At 34.6% G+C, this 24587-nt stretch overlaps 1 protein-coding gene and 1 long non-coding RNA gene across 2 annotated transcripts; one reads left to right on the forward strand and one right to left on the reverse strand.

Annotated features, from left to right (window-relative positions):
- The first annotated feature begins 6093 nt into the window (after positions 1-6093).
- On the forward strand, positions 6094-8248 carry LOC131006970 (uncharacterized). The gene is made up of 2 exons (XR_009095842.1): positions 6094-6206; positions 7473-8248. It is a non-coding gene; the product is annotated as an uncharacterized LOC131006970 (long non-coding RNA).
- A 6108-nt stretch (positions 8249-14356) lies between these two features.
- On the reverse strand, positions 14357-18895 carry LOC131006971 (GDSL esterase/lipase LIP-4-like). The gene is made up of 5 exons (XM_057934110.1): positions 18448-18895; positions 15282-15476; positions 15078-15214; positions 14740-15007; positions 14357-14664 (listed from the first exon to the last, which is right to left on the reverse strand). The coding sequence occupies exons 1-5, from the start codon at positions 18689-18691 to the stop codon at positions 14483-14485; spliced, it is 1026 nt and encodes a 341-aa protein (XP_057790093.1). The 5' UTR covers positions 18692-18895; the 3' UTR covers positions 14357-14482.
- Positions 18896-24587: the final 5692 nt, after the last annotated feature.

A 24587-nucleotide genomic window follows, 5' to 3' on the forward strand; every position in this document is an offset into this window, starting at 1 on the left:
CGTCACTATCGTTAAATATCTCATTAGTAATTGCAGCTTTTGTCAGATGTTTCTTCAGGTGTTTAGTCACCGTTGTCTTCTTCTTCCCAGTCCTTGAATGCGTAGACAGCATAGGTTTCGTATAACTTGTTTTCAAGAGGCATATATGTCAATGTATGTCGGTTCTTTTTGTTGACTTACAGTCTTTTTTGTCGTACCTAATCCAGTTTGATATCCTAACATAGGCAGCACTGACTTCGCTTTCTTTTATTGGCGCGCCGGCCTCATTATCCTATTCTCATTTATAATAACGATAACAACGATAATAATAATAATAATAATAATAATAATAATAATAATAATAATAATAATAATAATAATAATAATAATAATAATAATAATAATAATAATAATAATAATAATAATAATAATAATAATAATAATAATAATAATAATAATAATAATAATAATAAACAGTTTAATGAATGACAGCGTTGAGGTAGGGATTACTCATTCCCTAGTAAACAATAAATGAGTCTTTTTTACCGAATTTTTATTGTCAGTGGCTTCTTTCTTAATTATCAGCGTTGGCTGTTTTCCCTTCACAGAATCTGCCATTTCAGCTTATGTCATTTGCATTTGATGCTGTCAGTTACTTTTTGAAGTTTTCCTCTTTTTTGGTTCCCGGTACCAAAACCTTCTGTATTCTCTTGAATCTGGGCCATTTGATTTCACACGCATTGACGTGGCCTAATCGACACTCTCCATTTCAAATATTTCAAAATCCTAGGTAATCATTTAAATCTCACCTACCTCGTTTTTCCCCCCTATAATTAATGTCCATCTTCTTCTTTTCACTTTTTTGCTTCATTCAACCCGTCATTTATAACTCATAGAAAAGGAACTCTCGAGTACACTTTGCTATCGCACGGGGCCAATACTTTCTTCCCGACCGTCCATCTCGCTGAAATCTCTATTTCTTCATTCACGTCTTTCTTCTCTCCGGTACTAGGTTTCCCCTTGCCTCTCATATTCTCCTTTGTTTACATCGTCTATAGTGGTCATCCTCTGTCGGACATATACATACGGCCCCAGATATACATATACTTGTTACTTCTCCGCTATGACTACAGTAGGGGCCCGTCAGAATGCGATCAATTTAAAACATGATATGAGTTGTGCTAATCTGCCTGATTCATCTCTCACTATGGAGGAATTAGAAGCCATTAAGAAAAACCATCGATGTCCGATAGATAAACTAAAATTCATACTCCAAGCTAAATGGGTGGAGAGGCCTGATAGGTGTCGTCCACACACAATTCTCCTATGGGCGAAACAAATTGAGGTGGGGTTGCGCCTTCCCCCCTCACCCCTCCTCATTTTATCTTGGACGTTAGAGCCATTTTTGGCATTCCTTTCTTTCAAATTTCTCCTTCAGCTCGGAGAAGAGCTTTCGCTTTTCATATTGTTTGCTCTATTAATGATATCCTTGACACAGTTGACTTCTTTCTCAAGACCCAGACCTTGAAAAAGATCGGTATCCATTACCACTTTACTTTCAACCCCAAGCATAATATCCAATTTTTGAAGGGCGTAAACTCCTTTGACAAAGATTTCATCGACAAATATTTCTTTGTTCAAGTTTTAGAAGTGGATTGGCGTACCTACACCGATAATTATGAAATGACTTGGCATCTAATCAAACATTCTCCCCGCATAACTAGATATAAGTTAACCAGCTTTGAAGCGCGAGTGATAGATGCCATAAATGACCATTTTGCCAATAATAAATTTGATTGTAAAGCCATGACTGAGAGTGCATCAACTCTCGCGGGGGCATGGCTGTTTCTAAGTACCCTGCAGCCAGCATTGGTAATGTTTATCTAGTTTTTCTTTCTTCCTTTTTCCTTTATCTTTTATTGCTATTTCGTAATGAATTATTGTCTTAATTAGGCGAGATGTGGAAAACCCGGACTGGTGCCAAAGTTCCTAGTCTGGAAGCTGCTGCGGCAGCTACTTAAGAGATTGTCCCAGCTACTGGAGCTACCATCGTCGAGGCAGGTATAATCGATAGTTCTCAAGGTGGGGAAGCCCGCTCTGTTGATCTCTCTGCCTTTCACCCGGGCCTCCTCATGCGGCCCAACCAATCAGCGATGTTGCTCTCGAGGCCGGTGCTGGTGTTGTTGCCTTCTTCATTCCCTTGCAACAGAGGGATGAAAAGTCCAGTCCCTCTGACGAGGAGGGAAAACTCAAATGCAAGGGTCGGCGCAAGGGTCCTGTCCGCAAGAAGCTGGCGCATAAAAAGTAACGAAAGGGTAAGACAAGTGCCAGGGGCGGCTTTGCCTCACCTGTGGCTGTACTTTCTTCATCTCCATCCCATGAGCAGGAGAGAGGTTTAGAGATTGGTCAACTGTTAGGTCCGGAGGGTCTCGAATAGGTGTATGGGGGGGGAATAGGCTATTTTTCCAAGTTAAAACGAAACTTTAAATACAAACTGACTCAACCTGTTTACTGAAAAGAGTTTTGTCAAAACAGGGTTGACGACTGATACTGAATACTCTTCAGTAAGGAGTTATCAGTTAAGTTAAAGACTTTAACTGATACACGTAAGGCTTCAGTCGAGTTTGATAAACAGAGAGATGTTATGAATCTTACTGACTATCAGAAGATAGATCAGTTAGACTGATAACACACGCAGCAGAAAAATTTTGTTTCGAAATAGCCTATGAAATTAAACATGTTGTCAGTCGTTAAGTTTCTCTTTGCAATTAATCAGTTTTTAGTTTATGAAGGTAAGAGCACAAGTAAGAAAGTAAGTACTGAAAGCTGTAAGTAACACAAGGATTTTTACGTGGTTCAGAAAACACTTCCTACATCTACGGTCGGTTGATCAGACCAACAACTTCACTGGGCAAGTGCTTACGGGTGCACTGCAAACCGATGCGTGTGCTTACGGGTGCACAACAAACCTGAACGTGTGCTTGCGGGTGCACACAAACACACTGGTTGGATTTCTCACTCCTGGCGCACACTGGGCACTAAGATCTCACGGAGACAGAACACTGATCTGAACTCCTTTTTGACACAAACACTCAATTCGGTTGGTTGAAGAGAGGTTTGAAAACTTGCCAATTAAACCACAAAGAACAAGTTCTTTGCAGTCAGTTTTACCTAGGCTTTGGATATACAATGTTTGTCTAAGGTCTAAGAGAATATATGTAATCAACAGTGACTGATTTTTGGTTTTGTGTGATTCTCTTCTTCGATTCAAACTTTGGGGAGGCTTGATTTTGCTGAGTAATGAATTCGACAGAGTTTCAGCTTATGTTGTTGAATCGGTGAAGATTGAAGTGATCCTCGAGCGCTATTTATTGGAGACGTCTTGAATAGATCCGTTGGCGGAGATGGTCTTCAAGATTTCTTCCGTTAGAGAGTAATTTAAACTTGGGCTGAGGCTTCAATCTTCGAGGTTCCTTGTTTGGTGAGAACGGCTACTTTGAAGGCAGGAGATGCGACAACTCTGAAAAGATAATCACCGAAAAGGAATAGCCTCTGCAGAGAAAGGACGATCCTGAAATCTCTGCATTTAATGCAACTGTACTTCTGGAGTGCGTGGCTTCCTTTGAACGTTGGAGGTTCAGTCCGAGGAAGAATGTTTAACTGATACTTGACTTTAGTATCAGTCCGCTGAATCCACGTGGCGCGCATTAAGTAATCAGTTGAAACTGATCCTTCGATTGATAAGTCAAATATCAATAATTTGACTTTGCCTTAAACGTTACTTCAGTCGGCATCTTCAGTCTGTAGTCTTCAATCCTTCGTTCTTCAGTCTTCAGTTCAGAACAACAACTAAACTAGAAAAAGAACTCTAACACTTGAGTTCGAACAGTTCTAGTCTATTACAAGTGAAACCTATTGATTTTGGTATCATCAAAACTAGAATTAGGATATTTCATTAAGTTCCCAACATCAACCTTCCCGCCCTCACAAATCATTGAGGAATTTGTCCTGTGCTGAGTGTCAAGCATTGATGGAGGTCCAGACTTTCTCCGATGATTTAAAGGAGGTGGATGAGATGGACCTAGGACTGTTTGCAGACGACTTTTATTTTTCTGCAGAATGGGTACATTCCTACGATTCATTTTCCCTTAATGATATTGTTACCACAATTAGAAAGAGATTTTATTGTGGCTCATAAGATGAGTTTATTTAAGAATTAATTTGTTTTCGCTAGACCATCTTTCTTATTTACTTATTTGACTGATCTGTTGTGGGACCGTTAACAATGATTGTGGTATTTAAATTGAAAGAATGGAAGGAACAATAAATTGTAATTGGATTTTGAAATAATTAGCATGTCATGTAGGTTAAAATAAGATGAGAATTATCAGACTTAAGTTTATATACATACATATATATATATATATATATATATAGGGGTGGGCTACCGTGAGAGCACATCTTAAAATAAGAAATAAGAGCAATTTTTGATGTATGAATTTTATGTAGAACACGTATGAATTCGCTGTATAAAGGTATGAATTGTGAAAAATAAATTTTTGCTATATTTGAGATTCGAACTCAGGACCATAAATCTAACCAACAGGATTACGAATCAACCGTAGATCTTGATGATCTAAGGGCTGAAAATGATTCTTATTTTATATCTTCATAAATGCTCTTATTTTAGCTCTTCTATATATATATATATATATATATATATATATATAGGGGAAGACTAAAATAAGAACGCTTCTTAAAATATAAATTAGGAACCATTTTTAGCCCTTAGATCATCAATATCTACGGTTGATTCATCACCTTGTTGGATAAATTCATGGTCCTGAGTTCGAATCCCAAAGGTAGCAAAAAATTATTTTTCGCAATTCATACCTTTATACAGTTTATTCATGCGTGTTATATATAAAATTCATGCATTTTTGCTGGTTCGTAATTCTTAAAATAAGGGCGGTTTATTGAATAACCGCCCCCTATATATATATATATATATATATATATAATGGGCTAATGATTCAGGAGCTCATGGCTCATGGTTGCTATTAACATATTCGACACATAATAATGTGTTGATAAGTGGCGTAATAGATTGATGGAGAAATTATTGTATGCTTGCCTCTCTTTTGAAGACATATGTTAATCTGAGAAGGTGGTATTAGATCCCTTGATGCATGATTGTCTTGATTAATTTTCAAGGTTTAAATCCTTTACAAATTATTTAGTGTTAAAAAAGTGCAAAAATGTATTGTGATATGGATAATGAGATGAGCATGATGCAACAAATTATACATTTGAGCATTATATGATCAAGCGTTATAGCCCTGCTTTTAAGATCTTTCATATTTTACTAATCTCTTTACTTGAGAATTCTTACAAGTACAGTTGGAAAAAAAAACAAAGCAGAAAAAATGAGATGCAAATCTGAAGAAATATATGGATAAATTTGATAAATATTATGAATGTGCAAATGTTAACCCACTAATAAGTGGTAATTCAGGTACTTGATTTAAACCTCAATTTCATCTATCAATGGAAAAAACATGATTGGGATATGTTATACTTTATCACTTGGGCAAAAAATCATGATTTATATGATCTTTGATGGGATTTATGAAATTATAATATTGTCTTAGAAGCTGCACAACTTCTGCATATGTGCTCAGATATGAAACATACATCGATCATGTAACACCCGTAGAATTTCTCGATAGATTTATTTAGTAGAGATAGCAATTAAATTCTTTAGGGTTGGAATAAATTGATTCGCACCGGAAAGAAAAGAAATAATGAAATCATGCATTAATATTAGTTATACTTTATACAAGTATAATTTTATGGAATCAAATTATTTATCTTATTTTCACACAATTATATAAGTATATGTGTAATATTAAAATGTGTAGTACTGTAAGTTTGTGTTGGGTGTGTGCGTGTATTCTAAGAATACTAATAGTTAGATAGTGTATATATGTTATAAAATAAGGTATTAAATGGATTTACATGCCTACTTAAAAGTCTTCTAGAAAATTATGTGTCGGCAAATGGTGGTTAATTCTTCATGTCAAAGTTACAAGTGTACTCTTTTATTATTTTATTCATTTATCAATTCCTACATCAAGCACTAAGACCTTCATTTCATTTAGGTTTTTTTCTTCCATTCGAAACAATCACTTTGGAGAGATATAAGTATAGAGTTGATATATATTAAGGTGTTATTACATCTTGTATTACTTATTCTTGATGATTATATGTGCATCTAGGATTATATTTTTGTGAAATATTTATGTCAGAAGCATGATAATTATGATTTGGTATCAAGAAATTACATCTAGAGTTAAAGGCTGAAGGTGCCCCATTTCGGCCAGAATTTTTAGTTGATTGTTAAATTTGTTTCTTATGGTTCACATGTAGGAAATTTTTATTTTTAATTTTTTTGATACTTATTTTGTGTTTTTAGTGTCCGAATGTTAAATTTCATAATTTTATTGAAGGATTAGCATTTTTCAAAAAATGTTGGAAGATTGTTGCGAAAACTGGAAAGAATCCCCTGTTTGGTAGTGGTTTGTAATTAATGGTTTGATGTGTTTTAAGTGTCCATTGGATTTGAAATTTTTACTGAATCAACTTTAGTATGTCTACATTTTTCATGAAAAATTTCATAAATATTTAAGTTCATCTTATATGTTTACTCATAGTCTTAAAAGGCTTGATCAAAATCAGACAGTTTTGCTAACTTATAGTTCAAGGTGTATAATCCCCTGTTCCTTTGGTATTTTTGAGTGCTATTTTATTTTTAATGAAACTAGACATTCATAGGTTTCTGTTAATATATGGCTTATAATTTTATCAATTTTATAGAATTATATACAAATTTTTCAAATGAGCTAAATTGCAGTGGTGTACTATTGGACAGTTATTTTGATAAACGTTTCACAAATTATTTGAAAGGTCACACATAGTTATTTTAATCTGAAACTTTTCCCATAATAAGTATGATGTTTTGTGATGTCGTGGTTTAAATTTCAGCTTCATTACATGAGGTTTAGTATTTTTTTAAGTAATTTCTAATTATATGGTTTAAAACTGTCCATTTTTGGTAGATCTTACTAAATTGTACACATGTCATAATCTAACAAATATTTTAATTAATAGTTTCTTCTACAATACAATAGACATCTAGAAGTTTTCAAAACCATATGCAATATTCTCAGATTCATTTTCAATGAATTGATAATATTTTTTTTGAAGTTGAGTGAAATATAGAAGATTGATTATGTACTTTGCATTAAGTTGAGAAATTATGTTACTATAGAATAAGAAGCATGCATACTCATGATATACTAAAACTTTATAATTGATTAATTCGGTGTTGCGAATTTAGGATTAAAGTATGGACTTATGATGAAAGATAGATTATATAGGATGAGTTTTACAGACTTAGTTTGTCTATACTAAACCTAAGGTTTATATTGTAGGCCCAACTGAAGAGGATACCTAAGTGGGAACCACTCTATAGCAAGACCAGAACCATCTTCTAAATCAGGTGTGTTTATGTTCAAATGTACTTTTGAGTTATTAAACTATGATATTCATGAAAGCAAAATGAATGTTCATGCTTCAATATTTTACTCTCTATTGGGTATGTGTTATTAACTGGCATGAAGTTGGCTTTGCCAATTAACAAGGAGTTAACGATCGTGCTCTAAGCTAGTACTAGCCAGAGTGTAGTGCGCACGGAAGTCAGAACTGGGTAGAACTTGGCCAGGTTCCTCAGTTCTGATGAAGGGGATCGTATGTGGAAGAAAAATCCTCGACAATCATACAGTTATAAGTTGTACCAATAGTAGAGGCAGTTAAAGAAAGTGAAGTTTTGTATGCTTATGATGTATGATTTGTGTTTAAAAGCTTCATATGCATATTGTTAAGCATGAAACATTTTACTATACTGTTCATTTCAAATGTTTTATAAACGGTAATAGCACACTGAGTACAATAGTGCTCAGCTAAATCTTTTTAAAATGTTTGCTGGTTGAGCGGCGAATGTGGAGTGTGGTGCTGAGATGAAGATCCTTGTTGCTATTGTATATAACTAGTTCCTTTAATGGAACAACTTTTTGTGTATCTCCACCCGCTTCCTATTTCGTAAATCATAACGACTCTTGTATGCTTTGCTAATGTAAATTAATGTTGTCTTACACTTTGGGTTCAGACCATTCTCTACTCAGTTGAATTCGATTTACATTCACTTCTAGTTATTGAGTTTTCTTTTAGTCATGCTTCGACATTTATACATTTTTTTTCTTCTGAAAGTCGGGGCATGACAGATCAGACCTTAAATATGAATTGATTAGTATACGAAGCTGCACAACTTCTGCATATGTGCTGGGATTTGAAACACAATTTGAATTGTCTTATTTTGTGATCATAGTTATGTCAACTCTGTCACAACCGTCACAAGTGTCAACATCAAAATCACACACGACATGTTTATTTAAGTCACGCACATGTCAACAGGGGGAGTAAGGTACATACCCTCATGTGCACTTGCTCAAAAAAATTCTAAGCAACATGGCCTATAATATTTTCAAAGAGACTATGATACTTTCAAAGGGCTTACAATGTTTTCAAATGGACTATGACATTTTCAAAGGGACTCTAAATCACCCAGTGGTGATCCGCTTAAGCCACTTCTTAGTGTGTTATTCTCTAAATCTCTTCTTAGCGACGATTACTTTTAAGCCACTTCTCAGTGTGGTATTCTCTAAATTGCTTCCCATCGACGGTTACTTTTAAGCCACTTCACAGTGTGCTATTCTATAAATCACTTCTCAGCTATGATTACTTTTAAGCCACTTCTCAGTGTGCCATCTCTAAATCACTTCTCAGTGATAGTTACTATTAAGCCACCTCTGCGGTGTGCCATTCTCTAAATTACCCAAACGGTGACTATTTAAGCCACCTCTGCGGTGTGCTCCTAAATTGTCCAGCGATGATATTATTTATCAATTATCTTTATCCTTTGGAGCTCAATAAGGGATATTCTCAATCAAGTATTGATATTCTCACGCGCCCAATAAGAAAGTATGTCATTCAGATTTGTCAAATATCTATGTCGGTCCTTCTCACGTTATCAAAATATTATGTCTCTCAGCCTTGACAAAATGACATATAATATTGCTATCTTTTTGCGATGACCTTTTTATATGCACAACAAAGTATTTACATTTCTCACCTCTGGCAAGACATTTAATATGGGATATACTCAAACGTTGATCTTTTTATGCGCCCAACGAAATGAAAGTTGATCATCTTTGACAACATTCAAAAATCAAAAGGAAAATCAAGTTTGCAACCACAATTCTAAAATCAAGGAGATTGCAGCTTTGAATTAGTCGTTCAATACTTACAGGGTTGAAAAATTCTTATGTGTTGACATCTTGCAAGGCTGAAATATTTTGTCTTTGATTGTTTTGCAAGGCTGATTTTTTTTTTTTTTTTTATCTCTGATGAGTTACAGGGTTGCAGAAGTATTTTTAATTTGTTATGTTGCAAAGTGAATATCTCGTCTTAAACAAGTATTAGAGCTAAAATATTATGGATGTTGGGTAGACTTGGGAGAGCAGCACAACGCTGGCTCTAACAATAATTCCACTGGTTGAACACGGAGAAGATAGGGTTCAACCAGATTGGGGGGAGTAGCTGATAGGGAGGAGTAAAATAATGAATCAACATTGTGCAATAACAGGGCCAAATTATTTTTCCCTATTATTATTATTATTATTATTATTATTATTATTATTATTATTATTATTATTATTATTATTATTATTATTTTCGATATTTTGTGCAGCATTGACTACTACAGGGTTGGTCTTATGAGGGGTCGGGATTCGAATATTTCTCCCAGCTTTAACAGCTCAGCTTTGCTTTCGACTTTAACAGTCTAGCTCTACACCAGCTCGACGACTCAACTCCAAGATAAAGACTATTATAATAAGAGCTTTGGCCTAATTACTTGAATTAATGGGTTTTAGGGGCCAAGTTTACATGATAACTTATAAATAGGGGGCTCTTATAAATATTTTAGATTACTCTCTATTCACTTCTCACCATGTAAAATGTAATCTCCCACAAAAACATAGTGAAACTCCGATAACCTCCTGTGGATGTAAATCTTCATGATCAAACCACGTAAATCTTAGCGTTTTTTATCGTTTTTATTTACTGTGTTGATTCTTATTTCATCACCCTTAAGAAAAAAGGTTTAAAAATTATCTACTAATTTTTTAGTTGTGAATTCAAAAGCAAGACTATTTCTAGTTGTAAATTCTAATTTTAAAATTCTAATTCACAATCAAGACAACTAGTTGTAAATTCGAGCTTTAAAACTCAAATTAAAAATCAACACTAGCGATTCAGTTATGTATTTATCGAATTGATTGTGAATTCAAGAACATTAACAACAAAAATTCATCTGTAGCATTTTTTAAAAATTACTCCAATTTTTACTAATCATCTCTCTCACTTTCTCAAACACTATAAAATTGATCAGCTTCCCTATCGTCTCAATTTCTGTCCCAATTAAAAAAACTGCTAAAATCTGCAATATTCACAAAAATTAACGCAATTACATGAACCAATCTCACCAAAAATCGATAAATTACAAAATGGAACTTCATCTACCAGCAATCCACTCGCAACAAATATGCGTATGTATAAACTTTGCTAAAACCCCAACTTATCCATCACTTGTAACAATGGAAACTAAACTAAAATCTAAGCATGGATTTTCAGCTAAAATCCGCACAAAGTGGCAAATAGCGACCGATGTTAACGATCCGAGCAAAATGCAGATTGATCCATGTTATATCTCAATCAAAGGTAGGCATTGTCCAACCTAATTTCGTACGATACTTGTAATTACACAAACTAGAAGTCACTTGTATGGTTTGGATCAACAAACTAGAAGTCCCTTGTATAAAACCTCGCAAATTTAAACAAATGTGAAATCGCAGAAGATGAGAAATATGAATGAGCAAATCTATAATCCAGGTCGTAAATAGTTTCAACTATGATATATGAGGATTAGTACTAATATGTTGGGAAATGAAAAGATAGATCCAACCCTTATGTTTTGATGATACCAAAACTACTGAAAGGCACACTCTAGCTAGAGACGGTATTAATACTCTTAACTGTTTGAGTCTCTTGAATAGCTAGACTGGATTGTGAATGCAATGATGACTGAAGATGTCAGCTCAACTGAAGACTTGCCGACTGAAGGTTGTGCACAAGTCCAAAACACACTAAGAGATGCAGACTCAACTGAAAGCTCCCAACTAAAGGAAACTGCATCAGAAGCAATTGAGGAATCTACGAGTCATGGCATTCGCCTCAACTGAAGAAGGGAAGGCCACGTGGATAACATTCAAGACATGCTGCAATCTCTAAAGAAGTCAGAGCCATTGACTTTAAGAGACGAAATTTCCTTTCTTGTGAAAAATCCTGCAGCATCCGTACCAAAGGACAAGAAGATCATTTCTCCATCCATCAAAGAAGAAAGGAGGCAGAGAACCTGAGCAGATTAAGACGTTATCTCACAACGGCAGGATTCGAAGAAGAAGATATCCACCAACGGATCTATTTTTTAGAACTGTCTATAAATAGCTCATGAGAACACCCCAAGAAGGAGTGGGGAAACAGAGAGAGAAAATCCGATTCAATCATCAATGTAAAAGCTACATCGAAAGATCAATTCGAGCTCAACCTTCATGAAACATTGAATCGAAGAAGAGAGCAAACAAAGATCATACAATCAGAATGGTTGATTACCAGAGCTCTCTTAGAATCTCTAGGCAATCAATAGATATATCTTTAGCATAGTTGATGATTACTTGAGAGCATGTTTTCAGTTTTCCTAGTTGGTTATTACATAACCTTTTTCTTTTTGAGAGAAGAGTGTTTGTAATAGAGTTCGAGACTCAAGACCGAACTCAGAGGTTGTTTAGTACCGATAAACTAAACAGATTAGTTCCTTGGCATCTGATAAGCCAAGTGGTTGTTGTTTAGTACCAGTAAACTAAATTGTTCGGTCCCTTGACACCTAGTAAGCCAAGTGGTTGTTGTTTAGTACCAGGAAACTAAATTAGGTGGTTACCTTGGTACCAGTGAAACCAAGAAGGAGTTCAGATTAAAGGTTTTGGTTCCAATTACTTTAGCATTAGCTGATTGGACACGACAGTGTCAGGGCGTGCTAAGTGTTAAATCCAATTCAGGGTGGATTGGTAAGTTTGTTGTGCACCTCTAAGCATAAGCCCAGAGTGTTTGTCAGACAAATAATCTGGTTGTGGATGTAGGGGAGATGTCTCCGAACCACGTTAAAAATCCTTGTGTTCTTTATTTGCTTTCAATTATTTCCTTTGATGTGCTAAACTATTTTAAACTGAACTGGACTAACTGAAGAGTGTAACTAAGGATTTTACAAGTCACAAATATTTTCTTAAGGCTATTCGCACTAAGTTTAATTTCCACTGCTGAGTTATTAATCCTATTGACGACTCAACTGATAGTCAGAGAGATTAATAACTCTACTATATTTTACAAATTAGACTGAAGCTTTACTTAGATATCAGTTAAGCCCAGCGCTCAACTGATGTCAATTTACTGAAGTATCTTCAGTATCAGTCTACAACCTATTTCGAACTGAAATTTGGTTAAGTTTGTTTTAATTTGTGAAAAATAGTCCACAGGTGTATTCCCCCCCTACACCTGTCAGTCAACCCTCCAGGACCCAAGCATAACATATTATATTAATTTTAATTAACACGAGACAATGATGGTGATGAGTAACCAACCGCTTCCACGGTGAGCCTGCATTTTAACATCATAGCCTCTGGTGATGGAGGTGAGTGGTGATGGATCCCTGAGTGGTGGCGACGACTGTGATGAGTAGCAGGCCACCTCTGACGATGATGAGTAGCCATAGGGTTGTCTCTGAGGGCGGACCAGCATTGGCGATGGCTCAAGACCCATCATTTTCGAGGGCCCAAAATTTTTTACATTTTCTTATATATACTAGGGTTAATTGCCCATAAAATACTGAACTTTCGTCCAATTTTGATTTTGCATATAAACTTTGAAATGTAGCGTGAAAATTACTAAACTTTAGATTTTATCTCATTTTGCTACTAATCCATATTCCGGCCAAATACCAAGCTACTATGACGTGCCAAGCTAATATGACGTGTCATCTCCAACATTAGAGTACAAACTACCATTCGTGCGCGATGAACATTGAAACTAAACAACATATTTAAATAAATAAATATAAATATTAAATAAAATTAAAATTTATAAATATAAAATATATTTTTAATATAAATAAACTAAAACAATCCACGCCCGTCAATTATTTAATAAAATCCTGAATTTAAAAATATAAAATTTCAACTTTGTATAAAGCGTAATGATAATTAAAGTTATTAAATAAATAAAACAAATCAATAATAAAAATTAGCATTAGGCATTATTATCATCGAGTAGTATATACGTCATAATAAATAAATACATATTTTCATACACAAACATATATATAAAATTAGCATTTGGCATTTCACAGAAGACTTTGTTGTTCGGTTCCCAAATGTGGTGGTGAATATGCTTCTCATCCCAATTGGTGACGAGGAAGACGTGAGTTATTGGAAGCCTTCTGCTACGGGTAAAGTCACCTCAGCTTTAGCCTATGCTAAGATCAGTCCGTCTTTTCCCAAAGTTCGTTGGGGGTCGTGGCTCTGGGAGCGATTCATTTCGGATCGCAGATCTATGATATGTTGGAGAATCATCCACTCCAAAATGCCAACGTTGGATAGCCTTAGCAGAAGGGGGATTCAGGGCCCTAATCATTGTATTTTATGCGGTAAGGCTGAGGAGAATTTGACGCATCTTTTTTGGAAGTGCTATGATATTCGATAGATTCTGACTTGGTTTGATAAACAAATTAAAATTGAAATTAACCAAAAGCCATATATCTTCACCGATCCTTTGAATCATGTCTTGGTCTGGACCGTGGTTATTACAATATTGAATTTACTTATAGTTTGATATTTATACATACAGTACTTGTGTTCTAGATACTATAAAAAAACACACACACAACTGCCACTTCTTACAAGATAAGAAATTAAACTTCGTTGATTATAGATAATAATACTCCATCCGTCCCACCTTTTAATATCCATTTTTTCTTTTATGATCGTCCCACATTTTGGTATCCATTTATATTTTTAGTAAAAGTAGGTGAGACCCTTACTTCACTTTCATTATTTTAACAATACTCATATAAAAAGTGGCCGGGCTCTAATTCCACTCACAACGCACTCAATCACTTTATTAAAACTCGTGTCACTTTCAACTGGATACTAAAAGCTGGAACATAGGGAGCAATTTACAAAATGCAGCACGACATAGTTAATGATAGTAATTGAAATTAGTTGCAAAAGAAATTAAATGGGAGAGGCGGGGTAGAGTAAGCAGTAGAAAGTATTTTGGATGCAACCAACATATTGGCCGCCTCTGTGTAATGGATTCCATCCCAGCTCACATACCGCGACCCCTCTGGGCATACACCCTGCGCCCGACCCCGGCACTGTTCGAAAGCATTGTTGAACCCTGCATCAGCATCACAAATATCAATTAATTACAAAACCATAATTAATTCAAAAACAACAAATGTGTGTTTCTCACCATACGACGTCGAGTTGACGATCAAGTCCAACTTGATGGAGTAGATATCGACGTAGACGATGGTGGCGTCGCCCATCTCCGACCGCAGCTCCCGACAGAGACGCTCGAGCTCCGAGTTCAGTTGGGCAGCGGCTTTGTTCATGTCGGAAACGCAGCCGAACTGGTCCACCACCGTTGAAGCATTTATAAGGTCTACGCTAGACGGCATGCACCCCAACGGGCCCGTGTTGTGCACCCAAAAGTTTCTCCCGCCCAGCCGATACATCGTCTGCGCGGGAGAGAAAATTTATTAAAGTAATTAAGGTTAATTAATTAGATTAATTAAAGTAATTATATACCTGCATAGCATCTCTAATGTTGGAGATGACATCGGGGATAAGGGTGAGGACTTGTTGAAACGTTTTATTATTCATAAAATTGCCATGCATGTCGTTTTGACCGATGTCCAACATGAAGAGCGCAGATTTGATTTGGTCTACATTGATATTGTTAAGATTGGTATATTATTTGTATTGAAGGAGCATTAGAGTTATGAGGCTTACCGATGGAGCCGCGGCGGATGGAGACGTTATGAAAGAGAGTAAATTGAGTGGTTTGGGCTTGCAGCGTGTAGGGAATGAGAGGGTTAACTCGGCGGAGAGTGTCGGAGCCGGCTAAAGCAAAGTTGACACCGTTTGAGAAATCCGTTGCAAACAACTCCAAATAGGGAGTCAAGTACTTTGTTCCTAGACTCTCACCTATGCACAAAAATGAATAATTGTATCATTAATTTGTTGTTCAAATAAAACAATATGGATCATGTAAGTTGAGATCTAGACGGAGAGTAGTGATAAAATAGTAGTAATATATATTAGGTGATTTTTTTTTTTAATGTATTTAACATAATTCTAAAGTAGTTAATATTCTTGTATGGTAGAAGAGATACAACTCGAGATTAAGGATTAACAGCCACTTAAATACACTTGAAATAAAACTAGATCATGAACAATCTCATGGTTCTGCAAAATTGGACGAAAAATCAAGAAAAAAATCTTGTCGGTCATGCAGATTAGGGGTTGTAAGGTCTCTGCAAATCAAGAAACAAATTTTCAAAGTCGAAGAATTGTACAATTTTGGAAATCAAGAAAAAAATCAAGAAAAAGATCAAGATATAAATTCTGTACAAATTTGGAAAAAATAAAAATGAAGAAACAAATCTGGAAATAGGTTTTGTGAATCACCATGAAATATGTACAAAATCTGGACAATTGAAGAAGCAATGAATCTCTGCAAATCAAGAAACAAATATTTGGAAATCAAGAGACAGAAGGGTAACGTGGAGAAAGAAAAATGTTATCTAGGTTTCACATTAATTATCCGACCAATGTAGCAAGATTTTTGTTTTCTCAGGGGCCATTTGGTACATTATTAAATAATCTTGGCTTATAGGGGTGTTTGGTAGCCCATCTTATTTAGAGTTGGTGCACATTTATGTTACACAGTCATTTTATATTGTATATTTCGCTAAACAAATGCAAATATAACTTGTGGTGCAGTGACTAATATATGCTTTTTTCTTTCTTCTCAAAGGTCAAGGGATCAAAACCTCTTTCCCCCACTTTTTTTTGTCCTTTTTCATTTTCTTTTGCTTCATTTATTTGTTCCATTTTTTTCTTTTTTGTTTCTTCTTCCTTCTTGCTTATTTCAGGTTTTTTTTTAAAAAAATTAATTATTTTATCTTTTTCGTTTTTGTTTTTTTTCTTCTTTTTGTTTGCTCCTTTATTTATTTTTTCAACACTTTTTTTTTGTATTTCTTCAGTTTTTTTTCCTGATTTTTTACAATGCTTCTTTATTTTGTTTTGTTTGTGTTTTTTTTTTTTACATTATTTCAAAGTTATTATTATTATGGCAAAAAGTAATTATTGACAAAAAGAAAAGTAATGTTTTTGAAGCATTACTTTTCATTATTCCAATAATTTTACAAGTTTTCGTGAGTAAAAATAACAATTATAATGAAAAAATTAATAATTTTGAGATATTACATTTGTTCATATTAATAATTACTTTTTACTAAGATAATAATTACTTTTTTCTCTATTTTTTTCATTTACTTTTGTTTTATTTTTAAATATTCAAAGTATAAGTTCTCATAAATTAAAGTAACAATTATCATAAACAAATGTAATAATTCTAAAACATTACATTTCTTTATATCAATAATTACTTTTTTTACGACAATAATTATTTTATCAAATAACTAAAAGTGCAACTTTTTGCATATAAAATAAATATTACTTTTTTTTTAATATTAATTATTACTTTTTTTTGTTACAATAATTACTTGACTAAATAATTAAAAGTAAAAATTATCATAAATACAAGTAATATTTATCATGAACAAATGTAATAATTTAGAAACATTACATTTTACTGTAACAATAATTACTTTTTATTGCGACAATAATTACTTAATTAAATAGCTAAGAATAAAAGTTCTAACCAATAAAATTAACTTTACTTTTCTTTATATCATTATTTACTTTTGCTTTTAAAAATAATTGCTTGAACAAATAACTAAAAGTAAATGTTATTATGAATTAAAATAAACATTATTGTGAAAAATGTAATATTTTTGAAACATTACCTTTCATCATATCAATGATTACTTTTTATTACAACAATATTTACTTGACTAAATAACTAAAAATACAAATTCTAACGAGTAAAAATAAGCAATATTTTTATTCATATCAATGATTACTTTTTCTTATTAGAATAATTACTTCATCAAATAACTAAAAGTAAAAGTTTCATGGGCGAAAGTAAAATTTATCATAAATAAATGTAATAATTTTAAAACATTATATTTCTTCATATAAATACCATTAAAAAAATTAACGAAAAAACAAAGAAAATACCATAAAGGATAAAACCAAAATTAAAAAAAAATGCAAAAGAAAAATAGTAAAAAGAAAAAAAAAGAAAATACTAAAAAGAAAAAATATATATATAAAAATGCAAAAAATATGAAGAAAATAGGAAAAGGAAAAAAAATATTAAAAAATGGAAACAAAACCAGAAAAAAACCTAAAATAAATAAATAAAAGGAAAAAAAATAGCAAAAAACCTAAAAATGAAGAAAACAGGAAAAGGAAAAAAAATGGAAACAAAACAGAAAAAAAAAACATAAAAAAAATAAATAAAAGGAAAAAAAGGAAAAGAAACGCAAAAGTGGGGGCAAGGAGTTTCGAACGCCTGTTCTTGGGGGACAACTATAAGGCGCTAACATCTACCACTGCACCACTACATTAATTTCTCCATTTAATCTCAAAAACGGGTACATATACGTGCATAGATGGGTCAACCGCATAGCATGCGATTGACCGCACGCAATAATTTGCATATTATTTAATAAGTCGGTTCGTAATAGTTAAAGGACTCGGTCTTATTCTAATATTTCACTTTAATAAGTAATACCTCTTATTTCCTCAATAATAATAATAATAATAATATTACCTCTCCAACCTCATTATTTATCTAGGCTATTTTTAGATAAATAGCTAATGTTATCTTTTCTATATTTTTTTATCTTAATTTTATTAATCACGCCATTAATTCTAAGCATGGCTACTAATTAAACACACTCAGAGTAGGTCTTGTAAATCATGGATTGCCCATGTTAATAATAAGGGGTATATTGCACCCATAAGATCAGATATTATGACTCACAAAGAAAGTCGAGGATGAGACGACCATCGCATAAACGGCCGGATGGCTCGTGAAAGAACGTGCGTCCTGCCGGGAGCTCGAGCGGCATCCCGGCAAGAATAGGAGCGCCTCCTGTGTCGCTGTTCGAATCACCAAAGTTGAATAACATCGGTTTGTTGCGACACGCCGGCGCTGCCATGATAGTGCCAAAGCCAAGGAAGTAGAAGCAGACGAGACCAAGGGAGATTTTATAGGAATAACACATTTTCTTCTTCTTGGGTGAAAAGGCAGATGCAAAAGGAGAGAAAAAACAAATGTTGTGCAATGGGATGGCCAAAAATCAATAGTTTGCGGTTGTTTAAATAGAGTTTGCTAATCCAAGTAGAAGAGCTGAATAAGAAAAGATGATAATGCACACAAATTTACTTATTTGGTTAATGCACTTACTATCATTAAATTCTTCATTCTTCTATCATCTATGGTTTCCATTTCTAACTAGGAAGTTCAATTTTCACAATTATCTCTTTACTTTTTCTAAAGACTAAGTCACATCATGAAACGCAAAATAATGAATTAATTCACCGTAAAAAACGTTTTGATAGGAAATGGCACTTTCTCCTTAATTTCTCTCTCCTAACCCACTACACGGGTTGTCAGAATTCAACAATGCAAATTCTTACCGTTTTCATAAACATTAATTATTTGCACATGCCAATCATATGTAAATTAAATAAAAGATGTTACACAATCCTACAATATTGGTATGTCTCCATCAAGATTTAATGCAGAAAAGAAATTAATTATTAAACTCGCAGACCTTCATATATAACATTCCTACATTTTCTATGATTCTATTTTATCTTAACTTCCTCCTCTTACATAAAAATATCTACGTTGGTCGAAATCACCTTCACCAGTTATTAATATTACCTCTAACCAAGTCCACGTGACTGAGTAAAGACACGGATCAATTTAACTTTTGAACTTTCTTTGCAACTAGTCATTTACAAAGTATATTCCATCTGCGTACTTTTAATCGGTGCTATATAATTAACTCAATGGAAACATATTTTTGTTTTCAAAACAAACACCGTGTTGCAAAACATTGAAAGCGGATTCATCTATTTATTGTTAAAAAAATGGTTAAGTACTACTTTCCCCCCAACGTTGACATCCTTATCGCCTTTAAACATTTTAAAGTCAAAGTAGGCGCTGTTTATTATTTCAACGTGTCAAAACTGAAGCAAATCGCCCCCCGCGTTTTAACGGTGCTTAATCCCATTAATTTTTTTTTTTTAATTATGACTGGCCCCACTCCGAGATTCATCTTCCCCGCCGACATCTTCAGCGCCTGCAAGCAGTACAGGTTCCCTCCAAGCTCATCGTCTTCCTTCATCTCCACTTCTATCTTCTCTCTCTCCCTACTTGTCTTGTTCGACTCCACCTCGTATGCCTCCCACATAGGGATGGCAGTGGATTTTGGACCCGGTCCAGATCCGTTTTTACGGATCTGGATCTCAATTTTTTGGACCCGACGGATCTGGATCTCAGTTTTGAAAACGGATCTGGATCTAGATCTTGAAATTGTAGATCCAGATTCGGCCCAGATCCGACCCGTGGATCCGTTTTATTTTATATATATTTTTTATATTTTATATTTAGTTTACTAATAATATTAACTAAATTAAAAATAATAAATAAATTATATTCAAAAGAATAAAACTAAAAGTAATTAGATAAAAGTATTTTGTGTTATATTTTTCATGATGGAAATTAGATATTGTTGATTTTGTGAAAATTTTTTAATTTAATTTAAAAATAGTAGATCCATGGATCTGGACCCGCGGATCTGACGGATCTGGATCTGGATCCAAAATTTTCAGATCCACGGATCTAGATCTGGATCTGGATCTAGTATATGAAAACGGATTTGGATCTGGTATTGGCCAGACCCGGTCCAGATCCGACCCGTTGCCATCCCTACTCCCACAACGAGTTCATCCTTCTCCGTTGTCGCCGCCACTGCCGTTGTTGTGCCTTTCCTCAAACAGCTTGCACGCTAGCGTCCTCTTCCACTCTCTCTCTCTCTCTCTCTCTCCTCATCGACCCGTAGCTAGAGAGAGACTACTCGTCATGAGACTACGATTTTTCCATTTTCGAACCAATTCTATTGTTACTCCCTTCGTTCACGAAATGAATATTCATTTCGGGATGACACGAGTTTTAAGAAATGTATTTGGGTGTGGTGTGAGTGGAATATGAGTCCCACTTTTTTAGGGTATTAATTAAAGGGTTGTGTGTGGTACACTTGCCAAAAAGGAAAATGGGTACTCATTTTTTGGACGGACTAAAAAGGAAATATGGGTACTCATTTCATGGACGGATAGAGTATTATTTTTGTTAATACATGTTGCTGCCTCAGATTCATTGACAAACAGTGACTTCTGCTTTTCGACGACTTTATCGGATTTCGCACTACGTGGCTACTTCTTCTCTTCACCATTGGATGCCAATCGCTCAAACTCGTCGAGAATTTTCAAGAAATTCTCCAGCCTCTTCTCCTCCATCAAGACAACGTCGCAAGGAGGAGTTTCGGACACCTTTTCTTCGTCAGAATCCTCGAATTTATCGGTGACGACTATGGGAGCTTCCTCGTTCGGGCTTGACAATAAATTAGGTTCCAAAATTTGATCTTTTTGGGGGGTTTGGTGGTGGAGGGATGGGGTGCAGGTGGTGATGGCCATCAATTGTCAGGATTGGGGCCCACCATAATTAAAAACAAAAAATAAGCACCGTTAAAAGAGGGGGGAGGGGCAATTTGCTTCAGAGGTGGTCTTGGGTACAATCGGGTATACCGTACAACCGAGTTGACCCGCACCTAAACCCTGACCCACATCCTGATCCAACCCCGCATTCTGACCCAAATCGTATAAATGACACTACTCGTTTATACAAATGATACTGCCTGTAATTGACACTATTATATTATACAAATGATATTGCGTATAAATGTCACTATAACATTGTAAATGACACTGTGTATAATTGACACTATTCAGAAATATAAATGACACTTCATGTAATTGACACTATAAGAATGTAAATGATAGTATAATATTTTAAATGATATTATAAGATTGAAAATGACACTATAATAATTTATAATGTTACACTGTCATTTATATAACCAAAAGTGTCAATTATAGATATTATTATTTGTATAACCGAATAGTGTCATTTACACGATTTGGGTCAGGATGCGGGTTCAGATCAAGATACGGGTGTGGGTCTGGGTGCGGGTCAACCTGATTGTACCCAAGTTTTTGTGTTTGCTTCAATTTTGACACGTTGTGGTAGTTAACAGCGCCTAGCCTGACTTTAGGGTGTTAAAGGCGATAGGAGTGTCAACATTGGGGGGGGGGAAAGTGGTACTTAACCCTTAAAAAATATACGTAATTGATTTTTGAAAGATCTATTTTGATAAATTTATTTAAGAGTTAATCAAGTTTTGCGTTTTCAACTTTCAGCTTTTTTCAAAATAGATATATATAACAAGATCAGTTAATCATGTTGGTTAACCCGTAGCCTTTATTTAACCACGCCTGAAATAAGTTTTCAGAGAAAAATATTTTATGTTCTAAATTAGTTTGTATGTTACTGAATAACCCGTAGCCTTTATACATAGTGGTCTCTGACTGGGACTAGGAACCAATTCGAATTTGGATCTTAGCATGTCAGTGGATCTTGGAAAAATATTTTGTAACCGGACGAAAAAGTAAAATGAGGAAGTTCAGACAGTGGGAATAATTTGTTTAAATTTTAATTTATTCATCAATAATATTATCGATCTTCACAATAAATTACAAAAGACAAATGATCAAATAAACTTTTTAAATTTAATGAGTCAAATCAATTCAAACTATACATGGAACACACGTTTAGTTTTGCTAGTACTTTTAAAAGTGTATAGAGCAAACATATTTTTTTTTTACATTGTACATGTATATTTGTTAATTTAGAGCATCCACAGCGCAAGCTTTTAACCGCCGGACCGAGTCGGGCGCTATGGATGTTCGCGCACTGGCGCACCGAGGAGGCGTGCACCGGGTCCTTTCGATGGTGCTAGGCACGGAGGTGAAAAGAGGCGTTCGCGTGTTGTGCACGCGCCTAACTTAGAAAAAAAAAAGAGGAAGAGAAGAGAATTGCTACGGTCCATGGAGGTTTGGAACAGATGCAAAGAAGAAGGAGTCGCCGGGCTTGGGGTTGAGAAAGAGGAGAGAAACTTGCCCTATTTTTGTTTAATTTTTAAGGACTTTTTGTTGGGCTTTTTAATTATAATTAATTTTGTTGTCCTATTGTTGGGCTTTTTTGTATTTAATTTTTGGCTGATTCTATTCATAACCCTCATTTTACTCATTATAGCCCTACATTTAAAATAATAATATAAAATAATTATAAATTTATAATTTTATCCTATAACTAATAACCTCTAAATTAAATATTAATAATAATTTGAAAATAAGACTATCAATCTATCATATAGCCCCCAAAATTTCTAGAGGCGGACGATTGCAAGCTCTTGCAGCGGCTTAAATCCATTGGAATCTCGCCCTTCAGAGAGTTGGAGAAGAGGATCATCTTGAACAAACACTCCGACGTGCAGAGATTCATCGGTAATTTTCTGGCGAGATTGTTTGTGTAGTGGTTCAACAATGTGAAAGTGTCGCCTTTTTAGAGGTCTTGAAGTATTTTGATAGAAAATCTATTAATTAAACCATAATTGAAGAACTTGAAAATGTGGCAACTACCATAGAGCATATTAAAAAAGTGCATAAGAAATTAACTGAGTTTGGAGAGTTTTTGTACATTTACATTGCATAAAATTTTAATTCATCTAAAAAAGTAAAGAATGTACATCAACTAAACCACTATAGCTCTTCCTCTTTAACCTCAATGTTACTTCACATAGCATTTGGAATTTTTCATGAGAAATTATTGAAAACTAAATGGCGAATTTCCAAATTTTGCAAATATGTAAAAAACTCAAATATCTCACTTCACAAGAAATCACTCAAATCAAGCAACACTAAATTCTCGAGATCGAAAACAGGTTTCAAAATCAGACCAGTGAACTTGTTCAAGTAGAGGAAAAAGTGTACAAGATTTGTGACTGTTAATATTGTTGTATACATCCGATCCGTCGATTTCCTTCGGAGTCTTGCCAGAAAACTTATTGTACCTGAGGCTGAGATAAACCTACCGCAACCTCTTTATCTCGCTAGATGCAGAGATTATTCGAAATCTCGTTAGTGAACTAGTTTGACGCCAACATCCAGAACTGCAGCACCGTAAAACTAGTTTCAAGGGGCTAAATGATGGTCATAATTTCAATTTATTGATATTTAATTTGGGAGCTATGGAATTGAAGGTAAAACAACAAATTAAATTTTTTTTTATATTATTATTTAAATAGGGAGCTATATTTAGTAAAATGGGGGCTATGAATAAAATTACCCTTAATTTTGTTGTCCTATTTAATTTTTGTTGGGCCTTTTTGTTTAAATTTAATTTTGTATTAAGTATTTTATTTTATTTTATTTTATGTAATATTTTTAGTATTTTATTAATAGTTTAATTAATGTAATGTTGGAATTTAATTTTAATGAGATATTGAATTTTAAAATAGAAGAGTAAAAATAGGATTAAATGAAAATGGAGATTATAGGGCCACTTATAAAACCAATGCACTAGAGAAGGGAGGTGCTAAAGTGAAGACCACCTTATAGCGCCTTCCACTGTGGATGCAATTAGAGCATCCGCAGCGCGCCTCCGGAAGAACCAGACCAAGTTGGCAGACAAGGCGCACCGCACACTGGCGTGCCGCGCGGGTGCGTGCTCGGGTGTAAGCGAAGTGCCGAGCACATTTGGGGAAGGAGTGGAGCGCGTCCGGCAGACGCGCCAACTTTTAAAAAGAAGTTGGCGCGTGAATTTTTGTTTCTCAAATTTATTTTCAAGCAATGGATCGTCAATTTGATGATTATTTAGATAAACACGCCGGAGGCTCGGGTGTGCCTACTTCCAACCCGATGATGGAGTCCGCTCCATTCTCGCAAGCCTCCAATATTTTGGCTCCGGGCTCTCTTCTAACCCCGGCAGCCGCC

Source organism: Salvia miltiorrhiza, chromosome 1, assembly GCF_028751815.1.
Source record: "Salvia miltiorrhiza cultivar Shanhuang (shh) chromosome 1, IMPLAD_Smil_shh, whole genome shotgun sequence".
Taxonomy (NCBI): domain Eukaryota; kingdom Viridiplantae; phylum Streptophyta; class Magnoliopsida; order Lamiales; family Lamiaceae; genus Salvia; species Salvia miltiorrhiza.

Excerpts from the sequence above, each read along its gene's own strand:
- LOC131006971 (XM_057934110.1), bottom strand. The coding sequence starts at position 18,691 with ATGTGTTATTCCTATAAAATCTCCCTTGGTCTCGTCTGCTTCTACTTC. Across the intron at positions 15,477-18,447 it reads TCTCATCCTCGACTTTCTTT|GTGAGAGTCTAGGAACAAAG; the intron begins GTGAGTCATAAT and ends TTTTGTGCATAG. Across the intron at positions 14,665-14,739 it reads CGTCAACTCGACGTCGTATG|GGTTCAACAATGCTTTCGAA; the intron begins GTGAGAAACACA and ends ATGCTGATGCAG.